Source organism: Sitodiplosis mosellana, unplaced genomic scaffold (genome assembly GCF_009176505.1).
Source record: "Sitodiplosis mosellana isolate CC-2019 unplaced genomic scaffold, AAFC_SMos_1.0 Smas_scaffold_6226, whole genome shotgun sequence".
NCBI classification, from domain to species: domain Eukaryota; kingdom Metazoa; phylum Arthropoda; class Insecta; order Diptera; family Cecidomyiidae; genus Sitodiplosis; species Sitodiplosis mosellana.
Genome location: NW_022601467.1, coordinates 6,359,126 through 6,381,966, shown reverse-complemented (window position 1 = coordinate 6,381,966; position 22,841 = coordinate 6,359,126). Strand labels below are relative to the sequence as shown.

At 38.2% G+C, this 22,841-nt stretch overlaps 1 protein-coding gene across 5 annotated transcripts in view; it reads right to left on the bottom strand.

Annotated features, from left to right (window-relative positions):
• The window catches only part of LOC129579121 (protein mesh), a 36,160-nt gene that overhangs the window by 12,346 nt on the left and 973 nt on the right, over window positions 1–22,841 (bottom strand). Inside the window, exons 1-15 of one of the 5 annotated variants that reach the window (XM_055468786.1) lie at window positions 21,860–22,839; window positions 12,111–12,352; window positions 11,839–12,026; window positions 8,495–8,672; window positions 6,846–6,945; window positions 6,233–6,270; window positions 5,399–5,567; window positions 4,103–4,360; window positions 3,846–4,008; window positions 3,582–3,758; window positions 3,014–3,448; window positions 2,218–2,942; window positions 1,648–2,124; window positions 841–1,574; window positions 371–650 (exon numbers count right to left, since the gene is read on the bottom strand). In XM_055468786.1, coding sequence (XP_055324761.1) covers window positions 844–1,574; window positions 1,648–2,124; window positions 2,218–2,942; window positions 3,014–3,448; window positions 3,582–3,758; window positions 3,846–4,008; window positions 4,103–4,360; window positions 5,399–5,567; window positions 6,233–6,270; window positions 6,846–6,945; window positions 8,495–8,672; window positions 11,839–12,026; window positions 12,111–12,352; window positions 21,860–22,193 — 4,215 coding nt within the window. In that variant the 5' untranslated portion in view covers window positions 22,194–22,839 and the 3' untranslated portion in view covers window positions 371–650; window positions 841–843. Of the gene's footprint in view, window positions 1–370; window positions 1,575–1,647; window positions 2,125–2,217; window positions 2,943–3,013; window positions 3,449–3,581; window positions 3,759–3,845; window positions 4,009–4,102; window positions 4,361–5,398; window positions 5,568–6,232; window positions 6,271–6,845; window positions 6,946–8,494; window positions 8,673–11,838; window positions 12,027–12,110; window positions 12,353–21,859; window positions 22,840–22,841 lie in introns of those variants that run through there. The other 4 variants (XM_055468788.1, XM_055468787.1, XM_055468785.1 and 1 more) reach the window with 4 other exon arrangements.

The window sequence follows — 22,841 nt, the reverse complement described above, 5'->3', positions numbered from 1 at the left end:
AGAGAGAGAGAGAGAGACAAACACATAGTTTTTGGTCGGATAGAAAATCATCATGCGTAAGAGTTTTACGAGCCAACCAGCAAACATTATAATGGCAATCAACGTTGGCGAGAGAATCTATGTGTTAGGTTGTACTTTAAGTGATTAAATCGTTTAATGGACACAACCATTACGAATTAAATGGTAGTGTTTTCTGGCAAATTTTAATCATAAAAGATTTAGATCTCATTGTGACATTAGGTCACATTTTATTCCCACCTTAATTAGCATTGTTGAGTGTCTTTGTATTTGTCCTACTCCCTATGTCCGCTCCAATCTCCCTTGAGTAATATAATTCAAACACAGAAAACCAGGAAAAAGACACAATGTGTTTGTTTTTTTCGTGAATACAAAAATATTTCTTTAGCATTTTGTTGAACGTTCATTGTAAATTTATTATTATGATGGCTAATGGATAAAATGGCGTAAATTCACTGGATTTTTCTTTTCATCCTGAGTCTGGTTCGTTTGATTATTTTCCGTTCACGATGAGAGCAAATTTGATTGATGTGTGCAAAGGGGTGTGTGTACTGTGTAGCATTTGTGATATAAAAATTAACGGGTCATGGAACTGTGTGGCGTTGGTTTCAATTTCCGGCTGAGATGTGGAGCTTTAAATTTGTATGCCATTTGAAAAAAATTATTACTACAAACTAAAATAGACGCAGTTACAATATATTTATGGTTTTTATATATAAAAAAGGGGGAAATGCGAGCTAGAAACTAATGACGGTTCGTATTTATTTTTCTCTTATATTTCTTGCATACGAAGTTGTGATACTGTCGACTTAACGTGCTTACATGTTAAACCTCTGTCGATCGATTGTTCAGTGGTGGTGATGGAAGACCCACATTTTGTGTTAAAACGGGTGATCCGCTCGATACTGGCGATCCGGTGCTATCGGAGAAAAATCGATTTTGCGTAGGTAAAACACGAATGCCACCACTTGGTGGACGACCTTGCCCACCACCAAAACCACTGTACACCGGACTAAAACCCGACGATATTTCAGTCGGTCGTGTCAGATAACTTTCTTCTTGTATTGTATCCGGTTGTTGTTGGCGCTGAGTTCTTCGGCCAGTTTGACGTTCGGATTGTGGTTGAAGCTGTTGTTGTTGTGGTGGTTGTCGCTGTGGTGAATCATCATAACTAATATCCTTAGCTAATTTTCCCTGCGGAAATTCACTACCACCTTCGGACGATGTGAAATCTTCTTCGTCTAAATCCCATTTTTTAGCTGGAAATTCAATATTTGGTTTGCCTTCTAGAGGTTCATGCGTTCTGTATACTTTTTCATATGACCTACTTTTTTTCAACGTATCGCTGTCACTTCCGTCACTGGCCAGTTGACGTAACGTCGTACGCGATCCACGCTGTGAGCGTGGCAAAGTAATCTTCCAACCTGGGTCAACTTTACGAGCCCGTTTGCGATAGCAGTAAACGGCACATATAATGCACATCAAAATCGGAAGAATGGCCGCAAATACAACGCCAGTTGCTATCCAAGCAGCACGTTGCGTATAGTAAACCTCACCTGCAAAATATTACCCATATGCAATGTTAAAATTTGCATTTCAACTTCGTTTGGTTAGCATTTCGATACTTACGTAAGCATTGTGTGTATCCGAAGATTGGTGGATCCCATTTTCCTTCGGATGTACAAGTTCTTCGGGGATCTCCAATCAGCATAAAACCTTGATCACATTCGTATGCCACATGTGTGCCGGGTGTAAATAAAAATGTTGATTTCCGTCCAAATCGTGGCGTCTCCAGCACACCACACGACATTACACGATGATCATTGATTGCTTTGATGTTTATGATCTTATCGTAATAGAACTTCGTATAATATGCCAAATCTCGATTCAACGACATTCCATAATCGTATCGACATTGATAACTTTCACCGCACAGCTCAGACGCTCGTTCGATATCTTCCGTTCGATTCGGCGGTATAAAGTCTCTCGGTTCACGCAAGAAGTTCGGAAGGAACGTTGCATTTGCATAGTAACTTGCCGTCCGACCAAATTCACGAGTAAATAAAGCTGCACCTACTCCGGGCTTCTCTCTGTCAGCCAACATCCCTGAGAAATTGAAGAGAGTACAATTGTTTCGTTTGGATTTGAAAGAAAAATTATTGTAAAAATACATGTATCCAAGGAACTGTTTCAACTTACAGTGCATTGCAAAGTCGCGATGGGTACTTTCAAAATTGTTCAGATTGGCACCAACAATTCGACCGTCGGGCAGTGTGAAATCATCAGCCATATCCCAAGTCCATGTACCGAGCAGTCCACGAGTTTTGTTAATAAAATTCCATGGCAAATAAACGCGTGCTGTTAAGAATCCAGCATTTTCAACAACTTCAACACCAGCCCCAGATGAGAACATGATAACGACTTCTGATTGATTCAAAACATAGGTCGGTGTATAAACGGTAACACCGTGGAAGGCTTGGAATTTCAAACTTGGACGATCAAAGTAAATACGACGTCCATCGGCAAAAACGTCAAGTCGATATCGCCACTGAGCATGTGCTGGCCGAAGGCGAACTTCAATAGGTGTCGTTGAGAAATTACCACGTGCAACAACCGATGTGAGTTGTGTTGCCATAACTGACCCATGAATATTTCGTGGCACTTGTTCAAATCGTCCTTGCACATCCAACGGCATAGAGCTATCGTTTACACGAACCAAGACGAATTCACCCATTCCGTTGAAAGTATACTGCAAGTTATCGAAGGTAACAACATGTGGATCACCAAACACTCCAGCAACCGCTGGCGATTGATATGAAACACAATCTTGTGTTGGGCGACGCTCAAAACGGAACGTTTCACAACCGACTGCTTGTTCGCTTTGCCAGGCGCAACAAGAAAAGTACGGACGGATATCGTTGAACCTAAGCGTGAAAAAAAAAAAATCAAAATCAAAACCAAATGCCAGACGTTCAAACAATCAAGTCATTCATACCATGTGGATAAGGTGGGCACTTTGTTGGCTTCATTCCATGGCATAACGCCGATATTATGGTTTCGTCGTGGTCTTGAGCCCCACATTTGGTCATAAGACATCAAGAGAAAACCGTTACGATCGTAGCAACACTGTTGCTCTGAGCCCTGAATATTCGGTTGCCCCGTTCGAACACAATGAATGGCACCTTTGTGGTGTAAACACGATGGATTCGAGTCACGATCACAATCAATGTCCGGCAAGAAACGTCCCTTATCATGAATGGCATGCTCCAATGTGCATGGACACAATGGGATTTCAGCGGCAAAATTACGCAAGAATCGATCAGTTCGAATCCAATTTTCACACAACGCTCTCGGCCAATTGCGACCATGAATTCGTTCCCACTGCGGACCGAAATACCAACCCAGAGGAATTGGTTTCGACCATAAAACCCTGGAAATTTACACAAGCGAATGTTTATATTTGGAAAGTGTAAAAATAAACAAATATCGGATAGAATAAACTAGAGCCACTGAAGTATGAAATTTTATTAATAACGATAGAAAATCGATTCGCTGATACTCACGGGCTAATTGGAAGGCCTGAATATTGTTCGGGGTTAGTTAAATTTATTTGAATGAAACCGAATTGCATGTCAACTTGTTTGCGATTGTCACGATTGCGATAGTTGCCGGTGCCAATGATGTAAACACCTGTGTTCGTCGTTCCACCTTCTATCAAATCGATGTACTCCAATTGAGGACTGAATTTATTTCGAAACGTTAATGAATTATTAATATCTTTTTTCCATCAGTTCCATAACATTCAAGTGTTTTTGTAGTGAAATTACCGAATGGTTGATTCTCGATAACCATAAAGTCCAATGGTGATGCCTGCGTTTAAATTCGTGGTCAAATTAAAGCGATTCCACTCGATGCGAATTTCATTGGGTGCTTTTTCATACACATCATTTCCGCGGAAGAAAATTCGATCGGTTGCAGTAGCCGGTGTTTCTGTAAATTGTGCAAAATAATCGATTATTCCCAATATTCCGTTGATTGTTTGTTTATTCCATTAAAACGTCATTATTCACTATGCTGTACATACCAACAAAATACAATCCTCTCCATTTAAATCGTTCAGTGCCAATGGAAATCTGGAAACGAATGTAACCTTGTGCCAATAGAAAGGGTTGTACACAAATTGCTCGATTTCGATCAATAACATGACCTACAACACTTTCCGTATCGAATGTGCAGAGGATGCGCTCGTTTGGATCGAAACATGGCCCGGTGATATTGACAACGGTTCCGCCCAACATATTGCCTGATTCCGGTGCAAAGACCAACGGTAGATATGCAGCGTCTAAAAACCACCAAGAAAAAAATGCATAACATCATTATAAATTCGTTTTGTGTTTGTGAAATTGCTTTATTATTGATGTAAGATACATTTTACGCTTTTAACACAAATCGCAACTTCGACTTGCATTGACTTGATTGAACTAAGAACGAACGAAAGGAATGAACAAAAAACAAATCGAAATTGAAAACGAGCAATCCGTAGAAGAAAGTTGCAGCAGCAACAGCAGGAGTAGCAACCAAGCTAGTGGCAAATGATATTGATATATGGTTGTGTAAGTATCTCATTTCATTAAATTGTGCAATCACTAAGTAAATCAATTAATTTCAAATTGATTTCTTGTTAGAGGGAAAATGTGCCGTTTCATGCGACACACACACACACACACATACGAAAGCCAACAGCGGGAGCTGTCTTATCGATCGTGTCGATGGGGTTTTTGTTAGTGCAGCTGCCGTCACCGTCATCGTCATCGTTTGAAGTGAAGTGATGTCCCAACAAATAATGTATAAAAGTTTATATGAGCGACTTGAAGCTCAAATCAATTGATTTGTTCATCAAGCAAAATCGCTGCAAACGTCTAATTAAATTTTCCGTTTCGCTTCGAACGGAATTCAGTTCCACAATAAAATGTTCAATATCGATTCATTCAGTGTTTCATCGTCGCTCAAATTGTATGCGCCCATGTCATTTACGAAGCGCAAATATACACTCCCTTTCCCTTTGTGAGAGAGGGTAGACACATTGAAGAGCCACATTACCTATATATAATATAATATTTATTATTCAAAATCGCAATAATGCGACCGAGTGTCAAGCACGCACAAATCCTCTGTTAACTTGAAAACTCAATCCCGAGCAATTTTATGCATCAAAAAATCTCTTGTGCTCCAATTTCTAAGCAGCAGTAGACAAAGGCGAAAGGATTCGAGCAAAATAAAATGAAAAAGTCAACGACAGCCGCAGCAGCAGCACCAGTTCAAAAGAGCGAGAGCGAGAGAGAGAGTGTATGTGTGAAATGAATGTGGAAAAAGTCCATACCAATATCTTTGTTGCATGTCCCGAGCATAATTCGTTCGTCTATACGGAATATATGACGGCCTGGAAAACCATTTGCCCATCCACGTCCAGTCAGGTCACGCAATACTGATGCCTGGCTATAGGGTTTGTATTCGTAAGCTTGCGTTCCGTTGCCAGCATTGAAACCAATCTGTAAATTAAAGTGAATTAGTTTTAACAAGTGAAAATATTGCACACACATGTACCGCAATTACACACAATTTATGTTGGTGCTTTTTTCTCGAGAGTCAGTGAGTGAGTGTGAGAATGAGTGAGGAGCGCAATGAAGCGGGAAAACAACAAGGCAACCACCAAATCGTGCTTCGTTGTTTTCGTCGTCATATATATGCTACCCAACAGGAAATGTGTGAAAATGCGGACAAAACGGTTGCTGAAACGTCTATATTTTAATAAAGATGGCCATCGTACGATATAATGAACATTTGTCAATGTCACACTAAACGCTTCTCCTCTAAACACGCCATTGTTTCTTATGCATTTTTAATTTGAAGCTCTTTCACACGTCGGGAAGAACGAAACTCAGGCCAGGCCAGGCCAGGCCTGATAACAATTTTATTGGGAGACATTTTAAGTTAAGTGTCGTCATTTGACAGCTTTTTGTTTATAACATAGACAATTTTATGGGAATCGTAACATATAGATGTATATTGGTGGCATAAACAGCGACTGAACTTTTACTCTCACATGGCAAATCCTCTAATAAATGTCGAACGAAAATTCATTAAGATTTACTGCACTCCCACTCACTAAAACTCAACAACTTGCGAATAAGAGTGACAATGAAATGATACTTACAAATGCTGGAACACCGCCTTCACCTCCAGTTGTGTCACCTGCAGACAAATGCAATGCATTAAATAAATGTGCGGCATAGTTTTTTTTTGTCGTGGTTTATCTATTAATTTGTTTAGGTGAAAAACATTGTGATGACGATGAATCGACGAAACCCTCATCGATTACATTTACACGGTATGAGAAAATATTGAAAGTGGTTTCAACTATAGATGATGATGAAGAGGATTTAACTGACACCTACGTGGGTTGCCAATCAATTTGACACGTATGTGTGAACTGGCTTGCGAATATCTTTACTCCTGGTTTGACTTGACCACACGAAGTTGATATATTTTTAATATTTTAAATCAAATGATTTACCACAAAAGGTAAAATATACACGGAAAACCAACCGAAGAATATACACAGCATAGCTGTGATTAGCAATGGTGACAAAGATTATTCGGATAATTAGGACAAAGATTGGATTATCTTCTATATTTTCATTCTATTCCGCTTCGAAATGTTTGAATTCATCATCGTTGAATCGGCAAGTAATAGGCATATATACAAATGACCATAATGAATGGATGGATTACAAAGATCCCAATGAATTAGAATGCAAAAATCATACCTCCGGCTTCGGTGTGGGAGCTCCAAACCAGATTAATATAGTTGAATATGGCATAGGTGTACACTTCATCGGTGGCCAAAACCATTTGGAACGAATTTGTCTGCAATGAAGAAATGAAAATTAATTTTCTTGGTGTTATTAAGCATTTGGTAATCCTGCAATGGAGATAGAAGAATAATTAGAAATTTAATCCCTTTTTTCGGTGTTGGTTCTCTTTCAAATCTTGTATCAGAAGCATTGTAACAACAAATCAAATTGAATGAAGTGGTTCACTGAACTGGAGTCGGGGAAACCAAAGTTCATAAGCAATAAGAAAATTGTGCGAAATAGAATTTAATTGTCGCTCTAAAAGAAATAATAATGAAAGTGAGCGACGAAAAAAACCCAACGATACCTATTCAATAGAACATGTGAGGAGTGTTGATGTTAATTTATGTTAAATAAAAAAACAATCTGTATATGCAGAGATTGTTAAAAATTCAACTGTGCTGCTAATGGTTTTCCATTAAATGGAGGAGAGGGATGGCAATTTAGACAAATGTTTTACATCGTTAACGAGCCAAGCAATTTTCAGTAGCATGTTATTTAATATTTATCATGTATTAATTAATTTAGCTTAGTTTTAATGCCATGTCATTGAGGTAAACATACGGGGCGGCTCCATGAGCGTGTCCCTTATTCTTCTTTTTCTTCCTTTTCACAACACACAATCAGCATTCTATATAATTTCATTCGCGATTTTCTGCGAAGCGCGAAATTAAACGATTTTGTTGTTGAGCTTGCTTACAAACGTGTATAATGAGGCGAAACCAAGATTTTTACATCTTTCATTATATCCACATATGGAAATGAAGGTCCCGTTCGCCAACATTTTGCCCACATGCCCCGAAGATAATTATATGGTACACTGCCTCGAAAATATACACTCGTACAAACTCTTTGATTCGTCTTCGTCATCGTCGTTGAGCATTTGTTTAATGAAGCAGAGCAGAAGAAAACATGAACCGGAAACTTCTTTTGCACTAATCATATTATGTTGCTTCCTATATTTGTAGATAGCAAAACTTCGATCACAACACAATTGAATTCAAAAGGAAAATGCCCTGCGACTTTGTCGTAAGAGCGTGTGCGGCAGTGGAACGGTGCAATTTTTAATGGCACAAAACGAAAATCACATGACAGCAAATTAGCGATTCATCAGAAACACCGTTCAATTTCGAATTAAATCGTTTCCAATTTTTTTCTTCTAATTTCTTCTCCCTCCGTTCTTCTCGTTCACAAATTCATAATAAACAACAGTTTGAAAAATGACGGATTCTTTTATGTGTGTCTCTCGTTTTTGCATATAGGAGAGAAGGAGTGGGAAGGTTGCTTGTGCCAATGGAGCGCAAAACATCGAACCAATCATAGGGAATGATCGTGCGGCGGCTGTTGAACGTCAAAGTCATTTGAGGCGACGCGAGCGCCCCCAATTTCAAAGGGCACATCAATGTAATTTAACATTTCAAATCGGAACTAAACAGCGCGCCAATTCGAAATATAGGAAAATATAGTGTCAACAGCCGCACCATGGGAATGATTTGCGAGTCGGTGCTCGCAGCTGGCGAGACCAAGTAAAAATGACGGAATGTATTAATATTCGATCTCACCTTGAATAGCGCTATGTCGATACCACCAGCGAATGACATATTTTTCCATGTGATAATAACTACATGTTTTGGTATAAATGTGTCGGCTCCAACAACACCTTCTCGAATATCCCACATAACACGTTCACGCACCTCCACACCGAATCGATCCGTACGCGTTTGCAAATCACGTTCTTGTCTGCACGTTTTTTTTTTATTCATCATTCAGCCGAACATTTGTCGCGTTGTTGATGGGTTTTTTTTTCATTGATGAGACGAATTCAGAGAACGGGCGAATATTGTATGCGCCATCGTCATCGTCGCGAAATCACACCCAAGTGGAGGGAAAAAGGAAAGAAAAAAGAAAAAAAAAAAATTAACAATTTCAAAACTTTGATGTAGATTAATGATGATGAGTGGCAATGCGATGGTAATGTGTATATAACGTTGATCCAAGTGTATACAATGTTGTTGTTGTTATTGATGTTATTTTTTCTCCGTCCGTATCAAATATTGCAGGGATAAAAAGGAACACGAAAATAAATTTATGGTTTAATCGTTTTTGATCGATAAGTGTTGAACGAACGAGGGACGAAAGGAAGCGACGCATTTTTTACAATAATTAATTCTCTAACTTGAGCTATTTTCAATGGACGCAAGCATTTCACTCTCTGGGCCACATTGCGTATGAATGAAAAAAACGGTAAATATGAACGGACAAATTGGTAAATATAATGCGCCTTTGCGAACAAAAATTAAAGAAGACTTGAGAAAGCGCAGCAAGAGAGAGAGAGAGAGAGAGGGGGGGGGGCGGTGAATTTTCGGCTAGTGGTTCGACTCTTGTATAGTTTGTGAAATGTTCGTGGCAAAATGAATGAGAAGGTCAAAAATGACGACATTAGGCGAGGAAAATTCGTAAATTTTCGGACGCACATTGGATATTTGTCGACTCTTGTATCATCATTTTTCATTCCAACGACTGATGACTATTTAATCACTTGCCTTTCTTTTTTGACGAACTAATGCAACAGAGAGACATTATTTAAAAAAAAAAAACGAAGAAAACCTTAAAGCACAAGTCATTTTACGAGTCTTTAGCTTTACTCTTGCTGCGATTTTGCTTCGCTCTCTCTTGTTATCTCTTGCTTTCTCCCTCGCTTTTGTTTCAATTCATACACTGATTTTCTCGATGTTGTGCGATTATAAAAGAGTGCGCGTATTTCGTTACCATCTTTCAGATTCTCTGTTGTCTAGTTTTTTGTTTTTTTTTTGTTGTAACTCCACCACAAAGCATCAATCTTGCTTTCGAATTCATGTTTTATTGCAGTTCGTCAAAGAGCGAGAAAAAAGCCGTTCTTTTGCACAGCACAGCATAAAAACACATTTTCCGAGGTAATATATTCAGATCGAGAGATTTATCAAACTTCAGCAACCAATTTGACAGTAGTTGAATGTTGTGAAATCAAACAAATCAAAAGCATGCATCCTTTTTTACTGTGTGGGCGCTGTCGCCGCACTCATTCTCCCTCGCTGTGTATGTTACTTTTTTGTTATCGTTTGTTTTCTTTTCATTTTAATCAAAAATTGTCATTTACTTCGATGCGCCCCAAGACATTTGTGCATGAACTGAACGTGCATGGCGAACAAGCAAGAAGAGGTTGTGAAGAAAAAGTTTCCTATCAAACAAAGTGGAACTGTAAATTGTAAGAGGATGTTTCTTTCATCTGTACCGGAGTCGTTAGGCAAAGCTGCAAATAAACACTCAATGCAAGATGAAGAAGAAAAGAAACGAGCTCAACAGACAATGCCAACAGTTTTAATGTGCCATGTCATGCAATGAATGCCATTTCTCCACTGGCGATATTAACAATGAAAATGGGCGGAGAAGGAGTGAGAGCTATTTTTGATATATCAGATAGTGGAACGGATTAGAAATTCTCTAACATAATTTATTCATAATACTATTTTGAGATGTAATTTTCAATTAGTTTGTAGATTGCAATAAAAAGCTACATCGTGTCAATATAAAGCTGCTAATCCCTCCACATAAAAAGTCAGCCGCTTTTCATCGATTGCAGCAGCAGCAGTAGCAGCTCCAATTGTTGCCTTTGTATATACTTTCATTTTCTGGGAGACTGTTGCATGGAGTCTTCATTTAAATTAGAATGAAATAAACAAAAAACGTATACACAACAGTTCATTATGTCTAGCTAAAAGTTGCAAACGTCTCAGTGTAAATGTATGTCATTTTAACCGACATTCTCGTCTCTTTTTACAACACAATTAGCTGTAAAATAGCGGAAAAAACATTCTTAGAATGATCGATAGCTCAAAGGAGGAAGTAGTTGGCATAAATTTCATTTCAACTGGAATGGCGGCATTCAAACAAAGGCATTCAAAGGAATACTAAAAAAATTCGTTCCAAGAAACTCAATTTGCATTGTACAAATGAAGTGTGCGTGTTTGGTTGGTTGTGCTTGTGCTGTTTTTGCTGCTGCTGCTGCTGCTGCTGCTGCTGCCAAATATGATTTTTCGATTCAGGTCACATTTCATGGATGAAAAACAGACAAAACTATTTTTAATCGTTGCGAGCTAAACATACATATATAACAACGGCAGAAAGTGAAATCTGTGTCAGTCAATTGATTTTTGTTGTTATTGCTGCTGATTTTATGCTGCCCGAGAGTGTTGCCATTTTTGCATGTTCACTGAAACAGAATAAGGATAAACCCATTTCTGTTAAAAACAAATGCACGCGAAAAAAAATATGCCGGTCACTTGGGTTTTGCTCTTAGCTGAGCTTTAGCTTGTTTGCATACACGAAAAAAAGGCGAAAAAATTACAACATTTTATGATGGAATGAAACTTTTAGTCGCCCATTCTTCTTTTGACTCTATTTTTATTTTCATAATGTCCATGGTTTTCATTCGCTGTAATTAACATACAAAGTACTGTCATTCAAAGCTGGTTCGCATGCCGTTTACCAACTGATATTCATTGATTTGTAAAATAAGTCTTTCAGTTTCAATTTCAACCAAATTGATGGGCATTTAATGTGAAAGCCTTTCAACTGAAAGAATGACGAGGGTCATGATTTGTTGCCCTCGGATATCTTGCGTTCCGAATATAAAATACACAGTGGGTTGGCCATTTCATTGAGGGTTTCTGTAATATGATATTTTCTTTCTTCTTTCAAAGAAACTCTTCCCTAAGTTCTTCGAATTTTAAGCTTTTTTCCCGGTGAATAAATAAATGTAATTTGCATTGATTTTGTGACATACATTAGGACAAGCACCGAAATTCAATCGAGGAAATTTTGCTTAATGATTTGCCATCCTTTTGAAATGTAAATGTTATCCTTTTACCTGAAGTAAACGCCTGGTATACGCTGATCATGGTCGGTTTGGTAAATTTGTCCAATTCGGCATTTCGAGAAGAAAATTCCAATGAACGATGGATCGTTACGTTTGGGCCAGTCTTTAATTGGGAACGATAATGGGTATGTGTAGTGATCGGGTGGATCCGAAAATTCCAAATATCCGTTCATCGAGACCTGTGCAAATTAATAATTAATTGTTCATCGAAATGTTAGACTAGACAATAAAAATAACAGCAATAAAAACATTGCTCAACTTACACGAGTGTAGTTAAATCGAAAGCCATAGAATGGCAATTGAAAATTGAAGTTCTTATGCAGTTGTGGATTTGAGGCGTGAATATCCTTTTGTAAATCGCCAATGTCATTGCCACCACCTTTATCGAAAAACCAATACAGGAAATGACTTCGCAGTTCGGTCAAACGAGCCGGTGTTATTGTGTAACCTCTACCATCGTTGTGATGTGTTGGTGGCTCAGTTGGTGCAGTACGGCTATTTGGATCTGAGGAAAAAGAAAAATACCAATTGCTTTTCAATTCAACAAAATTAACCTATGATTGACATAGACGTATATATACACATAGTCGCTACATATAAAATCGGGAGCCATTTTCCATTTCGTTCTGATTGTGCAGACGGAGCAAACAAAAACTGTGTGTGTGTGGCCTGTGAAAACCTTGCCCGTGTCATTTTGTAACAATACGGGGAAATGTGTAGAGAATAAATTCTCGGGCGGTAAATTAATAATTGCTGTTTTCACAAAATGACCAGCACCGTGATGATAATGTGCAATCCCCCACTTTTCATGCATACACAGCAGGATTTGCTGGGTACTTACGAATATTATGTGCCACTCGCTTTTTGTCTCATTCACTTGCTCGCACACCACCCCGCATTAAATGGAACGACTGATAAGGGCACCGAACAAAGCAGAGGCAGAGAGATAAAGCGTTTATTTGTTTATGCGCCTTTTTTGATGAAAAGAAATCATTATTGAAAATCATATTTCCATTCTGGATGAGTATTGCCGTACTGTTCAACAACAGATTCGGCGTCATGCGTGTGCAAGCCCGAATACGATCATATTAGGACTTTTTTTTATACGCCATGTGTCTCTTTTTTTCGAAATAATCATACGTCTTATTAAGCGTTTTGGTGACAATGGAAATTCGAATATTATTCTTTTGATTAAGAGGCACACAGCTCGAAATTCCATATGCCACTTTATGTGTGTTTATGCAATGTGACGCATTTGAAAAATCATTATACAATATATTATGGCCTGGATGATATGTTTAAATCCATGCTGACCGCATAAATGTGTGAAAAGGCAAATGAAACTCACAACGGAAAAACCACTTCCTTTGCCAAATTTTCTATAGAATATGTGCTTCTGCTTGTGCCTTTGTCTGCGTATGCGAGTGAATTTGTGTAATTTTGTTTGACCATTATTAAGCTGCTCATCGCTATATTATCGTCGTAAGCACAGAATACTTCGAATTGTATGCAATAATTCGAAATGGATTTTTTGCCATTCTCTCTCTGTGTGTGGGCTGTTTGCTCTGTTTTGAATATTTGAGAAGAAGCTTTGGCAACGTTAAATTACGCTTATAAATTCCGCTAGGATTTCGACTATAATTCTGTATATTTTTTTGTTATCATCTTAATGGATGTGTTCTGGCCTTTTGGCCGCATAAACTCCGTACAATGTCGTCATATTTTGCTTTATAATATTAAATTGGCAGAATTTGTGTGCGAGTGCGTGTGTGTATGGAGAGCTTAGAAAATGAGAAATTATTAAACGCAAGCAAATGAAACTGTGCTGTTATATTTATTGAAAATGATTTCATTTGTCCTGTACTGTCCTGCCTCTCTATTCCGTGTACCAATGTGGTTTTCCCAATGGGGCCAAACTGCAATACGTCAAACATGTGTTGTGCCATTTCTCTCTGTCTCTCTCGGTGAAAGGCATTGGGAGCAGAAAGATTGCCAGTAAACCATTGTAAGCATTGCCCGCTCACTCACTCACTCATTCGATGTCAAAAACTAATAATTCTGAGATGATGTAAAAGTGCAAAAACTATTCACTTCATTTTTTTTGTTCTTCACTCGGTCTCTTCCTCTCTCTCCACAAGTCGATGCGAATATTCTTTTAAAGCACTTATAAATACAAATGGATGCAATGTATTATTGTGCTACGCTGAAGGGAATTGAAGTTTGCATTGCGTATTTCCCTGTTGCTGTGTGTATGTGTGTTGCGCATGGAGTGGCAAGAAAACGAATAAGCCAGTGGGAAGTAGACGGAGAGAGAACATGCTGATAAATAAACTTGATTGACCTGTGCGCTGCATTATTTATCTCAGCGCGTCGCCTTATTTAGATGATGTGCAATTTTGATGTGAAGCTTTTTAAATGCAAGACAAACTACAACGAACGAGTTGGATACATAGCCAATTACGAACGAAACACAAGATAAACTGCAAATTAACCATTACGCAAAATTGCATGCATTTTTCCTCCTCAGTCTCATGAGTCTCGTTCTCTTCCTCTCTTGCTTGTCGCATTAAGCGAAACTATAATTAATCGCGTTGGAGGGAGAAAAATGATTCAATTGTTAGCGGCCGCATAACACACATACACAGCATTACAATCGAATAAAGCAGACAATGAATGATCTACTTAGTTTATTTGTAGCCATGTCCGAGCGGATTTATGTATATTTTTTTGGCGAGTAAAGTAAATTTAGACTGCATACAGATTGGAGAGGTTAACCGTATAAAACATTTACGTTTTCAATTAAGATTCCCAGCAGATTAAAATAAATGCCCATTTTCACTTCGTGAACGCACTTTGCGCCACGCACACAGACAATCATTTACCAAGTACGAACGTGTACATTCGAAATGGTGCAAGAAGACAGGGGTTTTCGATTGGAGGTTGAAACCATTTTTTTATCTGTGCCACACTCTTACGCTCTCGTTTCATATTGTGTTTTGTAAAATTTACACTGTGGACTTTGGCCCTTTGTTGATATGCGCTTTTTTCGCAATCACACAACATGAACACTGTGTTAATCGCTTGACGATTATAGACTCAGTTACGTGAAATGTTTGCCGGAGAAAAGTTGGTACACTTCAACTAAACGTAATCATTATTTTTGGTTGGTTTCGTTTGAGCGTTGGTTGTTACAATGAAATAATAAAGAGCAAAACGGGCGATTCACCCATCGGATGGCAGCAAGACCGAAAACAACTTAAATGACAACTGTAGCGACGCGAGCGCCCTCATTTTCAATAGGCAAATCAATGTAATTTTTTTCCGAACCAAACAGCGCGACAATTTGAATTTTCTTGATGCTGCCACCCAATGGATTCACCATCGCGATTTAACGCATTCAGGTAAAAACATTTTTTTCTTAAATTGATATTAATTGAAGCAGATTTGCTGCTTTATTTCTTTATCATCCATTTATTCCGCAATGCATTCCCACTTCCGCCACTCGGTGTATGTCTGTCTGTCTCTTGGCTTTATTTATCGAATATTTTATTCATAAAAATTTGTTAGTGCAACGCTTTGCCTCATTTTCTGGTTGGAGGCGAGCGCCTACAAATATAACGACAATGGTATTCACAGCGGCCCATTCATTGGAGCAGGTCGTAAAAAGCTTTTGGTTTTTGACGATTTTCACTTTTTTGTTTTCATCAATGTTTCATAATGCTGCTGCTATTGCCATTGTTGTTGTCGTACTTGTTGTAGTTGGTGGTGGTTGTGGTACTGTCGTCCGATGGCGAAAAATTAAATTCATGGCCTCCGCTGTACATTCCCCCAACTTGCAAGAACATATAACGACAAAGGCAAAATCTATTGCCAAAGTGTTACAGATTTACGATGAAAGTTTATATTTTATTTATGGAAATTTATTCGGTCGAAGCGGATTCGAATCTGACAAAAATCTCGGCTCGACAAACAACAAACACATTATTTTCCGTTGAAATTATTTTCGATCGTAGCTTCATCGTCTTTGTTTGGCCGCAGTACAATTAAATTTATGGCCAAGCGATTTGGATGATGAACGAGAGGAGAGAGGAGCGGTGTGAAAATCATGCATAATTTTTTGCCATTCATTATCACTTTAGAGATCATGTTTTCATTGCAACACCAAATATAAATGTTTCAATTGATTTGTTGCAGATATCTATCGCAATCTCTGTCACACTCACTGCCTTTCTCGATGCAGCAACTTCTACTTGGCACATCAGCCAACAATGTGGCATTCGCTTTCAATGTCGAACAAATTCATTTTGCATTGTGGTCAACTTTCATGGGCTGGAAATTTTTTTTGCCATTGTTGTTGTTATGGTATGCCATTGAAAATGTTCAGCGCCAGTTTTAATACAGGAAAACAAAATGATGGAATTCGAATGTTCTTTTTCTGTGGTTTTAATTATTCGGTTACGGTGAAGTAGAACGGAACAACAGCAATGTTGTGCAAATCAGAATGAGTGCCATAAAGATGAATCATCAAAATTACTTCCGTCACCGACGATGACGACAACAAAATACTGTGGAATCGTCGGTCGGCGAAAAATTATTCATCAATTGTAGTAGTAAAAGTAGAATAACGTAAAGCCATTAACTAATTACTCATCTTAAATGCGTCACCGCGATTTCTCACTGCCAAAGTGTGTCGTGTTTGTGCACAGGCAACAACGACCAACGTATCGCTTGGTAATTGTTGTTGTTGCCATCATACCTGCGATGAATAATTCTAATTTCTCATCGTTTCACGGCGAAAAAAACTGAAATAAATCGATTTCAGTAGCATTTTCTGGATGAGTCAGTTGTTCAGCTGATAGTGATTTCGTTATGAATAATCGTTTCCGTTGTCATTTTTAGCGGCGGAACTTTCAATTTATCATGACACCATATAGAAAGAAGCGAAAAAACGAGTGAAAAAGAGCTTTTTTTGTTCGCTTTCATTCTCCCTCATCGCACAAATATATTATACGGCGTTTTTGTGAAGTTAGTTCATTGAGTAAAGTGTAAAAATGGAATTTCAAGGAAAAATGCCATATTTTATGGGATTTATGAACACAGACAGGGTAAGAGAGAGTATGTGTATGCCATTGCACGAGGGACTACCACCACATGACTGACGATGATGCACGGTGGCTAAATCGGTAGATTCGATCAAGAGTGTATGTGTATGTGTATGTGCATTGTGCATCACGACAAAAATATGATTCGGTTTATAAAATATGTAAAATATGCTAACGAACTCGTTTAAATTTCCTTAATTGGGAATGACATCAAGAGGGCGATCTGCCTTTTACTTTCATTGTTGTAATTCATGAGAGAGCGAGAAAAAAAAATGGAGACTCAAATGTCAAACTTTTGCAAATTTTATGGTTAGGCTACGTGATGTGCAACTTTAGTGATGTTACACCACGCTCGATGCATTTTATGATGCACATTTTTATGGTTGACCATAAACTTCACTTTCCGCTGTCGCTGCTGTTGTTACCGCCGCGTGTATATGATAGAGAGAGGGAGAGAGAGCGAGAGACTGTAGCCCATCAAATAGTTAGCCGACATTTCATTGCCTCTCTCACTGCACTCACTCACTATTACCATCATTCAATTGTTCACTTGTGAATTTACATAAAAACGCAATGATAATGTTAATGTACAAAATGCGACGAAACGATTCCCGTGAGATATTAAAAGTCTGTCTTCAGGGTGTACAGGCACACATGCAGAGCGAGAAAGCAACAGTTAGAGAAGAAGAAAGTTATGCAAAACACACTGAAAAATAAAGAACTGAGAAAACAGTCGTATAGAGTTGAGCTGAATTCATTTCCTCAATAATCCCATGAATATACATTGCCGAAGTATTGAGTCAGCAGTACAAGCTCAATACACAAGTTGCCTGTGGACCTGCTCTACAATTATAGCTATTGACATACAAATGAATGCCCGAGGCGCAACGATGAATATGAGAAAACGAATGAATAAGAAAGAACGAATGAAGAAAAACTTAATGCTTCCGTTTCATGAGTAAAATTGAATGAATATCAACTCTCCCCTGCCGCCTCTCCTCCGCACACATACACAAGACATGCATTTTATCGTCATTTTGATATGATTCCTTTGGAATAACACGATTACGATGTTTCAATGTGAAACTTTCAACAATCGAGCATGAATGCGAACGAAAAGTTTCAACATCGAGAGAATGTAATTTAGTGCCGATAGTGTTTGCGTAACTTGAGCACATAGTTTCTAACTGTGATGAGCAGTTAGTTTTTTTTTCTCATTCGGTCGATTGTACTCAAAGAGAAAAACGAGCTGAGTTTGCATTTACTTTACTCGAGCAGCATCGCGCACTGTTATAGAAACACTCTTCTTTTATTGGAAAAAATTGAGCCGAAATATTGGTTCGCTTCATTGAATCGATTTCAATGATGATACACTCACATGAGCGTTCCTCCAGAACTGAAACGCAACCAACCGAATGAAAATTTTACTGAAAATTAAAGTTTTACTGAAATTCTTCAGTAATTGTTCAACATAAGTACTTATTTGGCTGACTTCCATGCAAGTGTGCGTGTATGCGTATGGGCCTTGCATTCTCTGCTGTCAAAGTCTCGCAGGCATATTTGTACGAGGATTTGTATTCAAATTAAGAAAGAAGAAAAAAACGAAATTGATTTCACCATTTTCATATGTTGTCATTGCACGAAGGCGACAAAAAGTTTGAATGAAAAGGCAAGTGAACTATGTCTTCGCGAATATCCAACGATTTCCCATTAATTTCGTGTTTATCCAACAAAGAACAAGATTAAGAGCTGAAAATTTTTCAATGCTTTCCGGTTTGAATGAAGAGACCGCATATGTACAGCGCATATATGCGTCTATGTGGAAAAAGTTAGAAGATCACAAGAAGAAAGAAGTTGTTTACTCTTTCGTTTAAAGATTGACAATTTTTCCACTTTGGTCGTTAATGCTACTTTGCACTTGTTGTTTGATAACTTCCTTTTAGAACGTGAATCGTGAAAAGTGTGTGCGCGCGCGCTTGTTCCACAGAAATAGATAGAGATAGGGATAGACCGAAATCGAAATACGGAGACATCCAGAATGAAAGAGTGTTGCACAGAAAACTTTCTAATCTTAGTGTTTACTTTCCGGTAACATTGAATAGTTATTTAAGGCAAGAAATCAAAGCAGAAAAAACGAAAAAAAAACGGATTCCCGAACAAGAATAAAGGTCAACGAGTGAAGGGGAGGACAGCAGAGAAGAGATGGAAAACTGGAAATATTTTGTTTGCATAATCGATGGTTGTTTCCGCCTGTTTGGTTCATGACAGACAGTCAGGCCCTTTCTTATCTCAATGAGTAACTGTATGGGTGATATTTGCGTGTTGTTCGCACTATTCACACAATTGTCATGTATCGAATGGTATGACAAATGTCACCATCAAACCTAAAAATTAATGCCAAATGCCAATGACGATGAACAAGATTGAGGCGTGCCGAGAACATGCTCAAGAATTGTAAATAGTTTGATTTATGAGGTGATGTGCGGGAGTTTCTCATGATTTGTTGTTATTATTCTTGTTCTCCAGTTCAGTTCAGTTCAGTTCAGTTCAGTTAAGCAATCAATAATGTGCGTGTGATGGCAAATTAATATGAAATGTCGTTATGGCACTTCGTTCCCCGGGCTTCAATTTCATTTTTGGTTAATTCGCATTCACCAGCAAAATAATCACCCCCCGTGACACATTATCGTTTTTCGCACAAAATCACATTTCGATATCTAGCTCCAGCACCGTATAGTGCACACGGCGTACACAGCTGTTGCTGTGTTGGTGTGCGAGCTCGCAGAAAGACTGAGTAAAAAGCAAACGAGAGGGAGAAAAGCTCAAAACTTTAATGCCGCAACGAAACCAGATTGAGTTTGGCAAAGCATTGGTGCGGATACGGTACACACACTCTGGTGTGTTAAAACTACATCATTGATTCTATTAACCACGAGGAAAATCAAATAATGGCACTTTATCTAAATAAATTTTGACTGGTAACGTTTTCTTTTTCGAAGCAAGCTAATGTACTCATTCAACTAAAACCATTTTACCAAAGTAGCTCTGCACACGAGTCATTTTCCTCTCGTTTTCTCTCTCTCTCTCACTCTCCCTGTTCCAATTTTTCTCCCTGTTCTATCTCTCATTCGTCGAGCACACGATGCGAAAGTGTAGAAGAACAAAGCCCGTTCAAAGGCAAAACAAACTCGATTGGATTGAAATGTAGAACGCACACAAAAGTGCATGATGATAAAAATATTCGCATAAGAGAATTGAAAATTGATGCTACTCGCTTTTTTTTCAATAGTCTGAATTGGAAATGCACGTACGGGTACGCTTACGAAACGAGTACTCGCTAACATGAAATTTATTGCATGGAAAGATGTAAACGCGGAATACTGATAGTCGCATAGAAAAGCGAAGAATATTTTCGTAAGTTTAGCAGAAGGTAGAGAGAGTACAAATAAAAATACAAATCAGCAACGAACTATAAAAACACACAGATGAACATTCTTGAATCGTTGCTACTGCTGCTACTGCTCCTGCTGAAGAGCATTTCAAATTTGTGCACTCAAATCTGAGAGGAAGACAAAATGCGAGCAAATGAGCTCTGGAATGAGATAAAAGGAGGCCACATTTATGTGAGACAGAAAAGCGATTTACAATTGTCAACAAAACAGCTTGTATATTGGTGGAGTTATTTACATTGGTGTGTTTATGCTAGTTGAAAACATGGGAACACTTCGAGATGCAGATAAAACCCGATGAGATATACTTGCAGAAAAGCACACACATGAGAAAACATGGCATATTGTTCAGCCAACGGAGAAATGGAACGAGGAAGAGGAAGGCAAAGGGTGTGAGAGATACACACAGAATCACTGCTGTGCTCATTTACGGCCCTTTTTCTCTCCACATTTTAGGCGCATGAAATTGTTTTATATATGTGTACATAAACATCGGCTGGTAATATGTAGACACTTGCTGTAAAGACTCTTTATAATTCAATAACACTTTCACGCCTAATATGAACAGATAATTTATCAGGGTAATACATATGTGTATGTTATACTTGTGCTCCCTCTCACTCATATGTGCCGCCACTTTTCAAAAGCATTACCATCGATGCGTCACAATGATGGGTTCCACATAGTGTGATCGAATCACAGCTCACACATTTTTCCCCCTTATATTTATTATCGTGTTTCAGCTCCTGTTTATTATAACTATTATTATTATTGCTTGACACTTATGTTTGTGCCATATAAACGTAAAGCACTCGATAAAAACACTTTCAAATTGAAATTGATGGTAATATTTTGGTTGTTGCAATGAAAATGCGTGTTCCAACAGCGCCATTACAGCATGAACATGAGCCGGCCGTGAAATGATTCACAAATTTCAAATTGATTTACACAAAGTGTGCATCACTTGCTCAGTGAACAATGCTCACTTGTTCGTTTTCCATTTTTCTTTATTAACTAGACTAAAGAAAATGACGGGAACGAAGAAGAAGAGCAGAAAAGTGCGTATAACGTTCAACGTTGGGTGGAAAATTCCCACACAAATGAAAAACGCACAATATTTTCTGTGTGTGTTGAATAAATATGAAATTATTGGCCATTTTGTGCAACTTTGTGCTCAAATATGCTATAACACAACGTAGGTTAAGTGTACAGACACACATTTGCTATCTTATCTGAACGAAATTTTTCTGTAAAAGCCTGTGAACGTTAATCACATCTATTTTTATTCGATTAGGAAACAATGAGAGCCGAGAAATAAAAAAAAACACGTCGAAACCAAAGCACAGAAAAAAAACGGTTGAACATTGAAATGGACAATGTGACGCATTTTAATTTCAACATGTGGGAGAATGGTCATTGAGAAATTAATGTTAAAATGTTTTTCTCTTGCTCTGTACTCACCATAGTCATAGCCACCACTTTGGTCGGGAAACTGTGGATATTGATCAATTGATCCCAAGTAATAGTCATCGTAGTTGTATAGTCGGCCCGAGCGACCAGTTGAATTTGCTAATGGCACACTTTCAACTTCGCTGTTCAAATCGTCACCACCCAAAAAACTTATATCACTTCTGAGTGATGCGTCGTGCTCATGTGAATGTTTGTCACTTGTTTCGCCAACTTCCACATCCACTTCTGCGCTCACCAACAGCGCTTGATGTGAAATTATGGCAAAAAACGCAATAAAACTAATTAGCAAGTGCATGCTTTTCACTGCACTTCTTTCCAAACCCATGTCTATGGCACACTTTTATTTCGTTTGGCCGATTTTTTTTCTTCTCCTGTTTGCCACCCACTGTAAAGTGCTTTTTCACTGTTTTACTAATTTTTGATTGAAACCTGATTTTTTTTACTGTCTTTTGCTTTATATTTTTCACTATGAAAACACACAGAATAAAAAGGCGGAGATGATCACTTGTCAAGTTGTTTTGTAAAATTTTTATTGTCCTTTGGTGTTTAATTGTCGTTGCTGCATTGTGCCATTATTTTTTCTGCAAAAAATGAATACAACTAGAAACAACAACGGTTGGACTGATTTTAGAGTTTTAAATTTTTTTACACTGAGTGCAGCGCTTGCGGGGCGTTGTCATCAGCTTTTTAATGAAGAATGACGATTGTTTTATTCTTTTACGTTTTCACAAATCCGGTGTGTGTATAAGTGTGTTTTTTTCTATTTCGAAATTCACCTGCCAAAGATAATGGATATTTGTGTAGTGCGATAACGATTTTTTTTATCGATGCGCACGATAGTCCAAGCAGAAAAAAAAGATTTGGTTTCCCAATAAAATTTTAGCTAGGTTATGTGCTTTTTTTCTATCTCTATCCTCTACTTCGTTCCTTCTTCCGTATCTCTCCATTTCTTGTTTCATTCGGTTTGACTAAC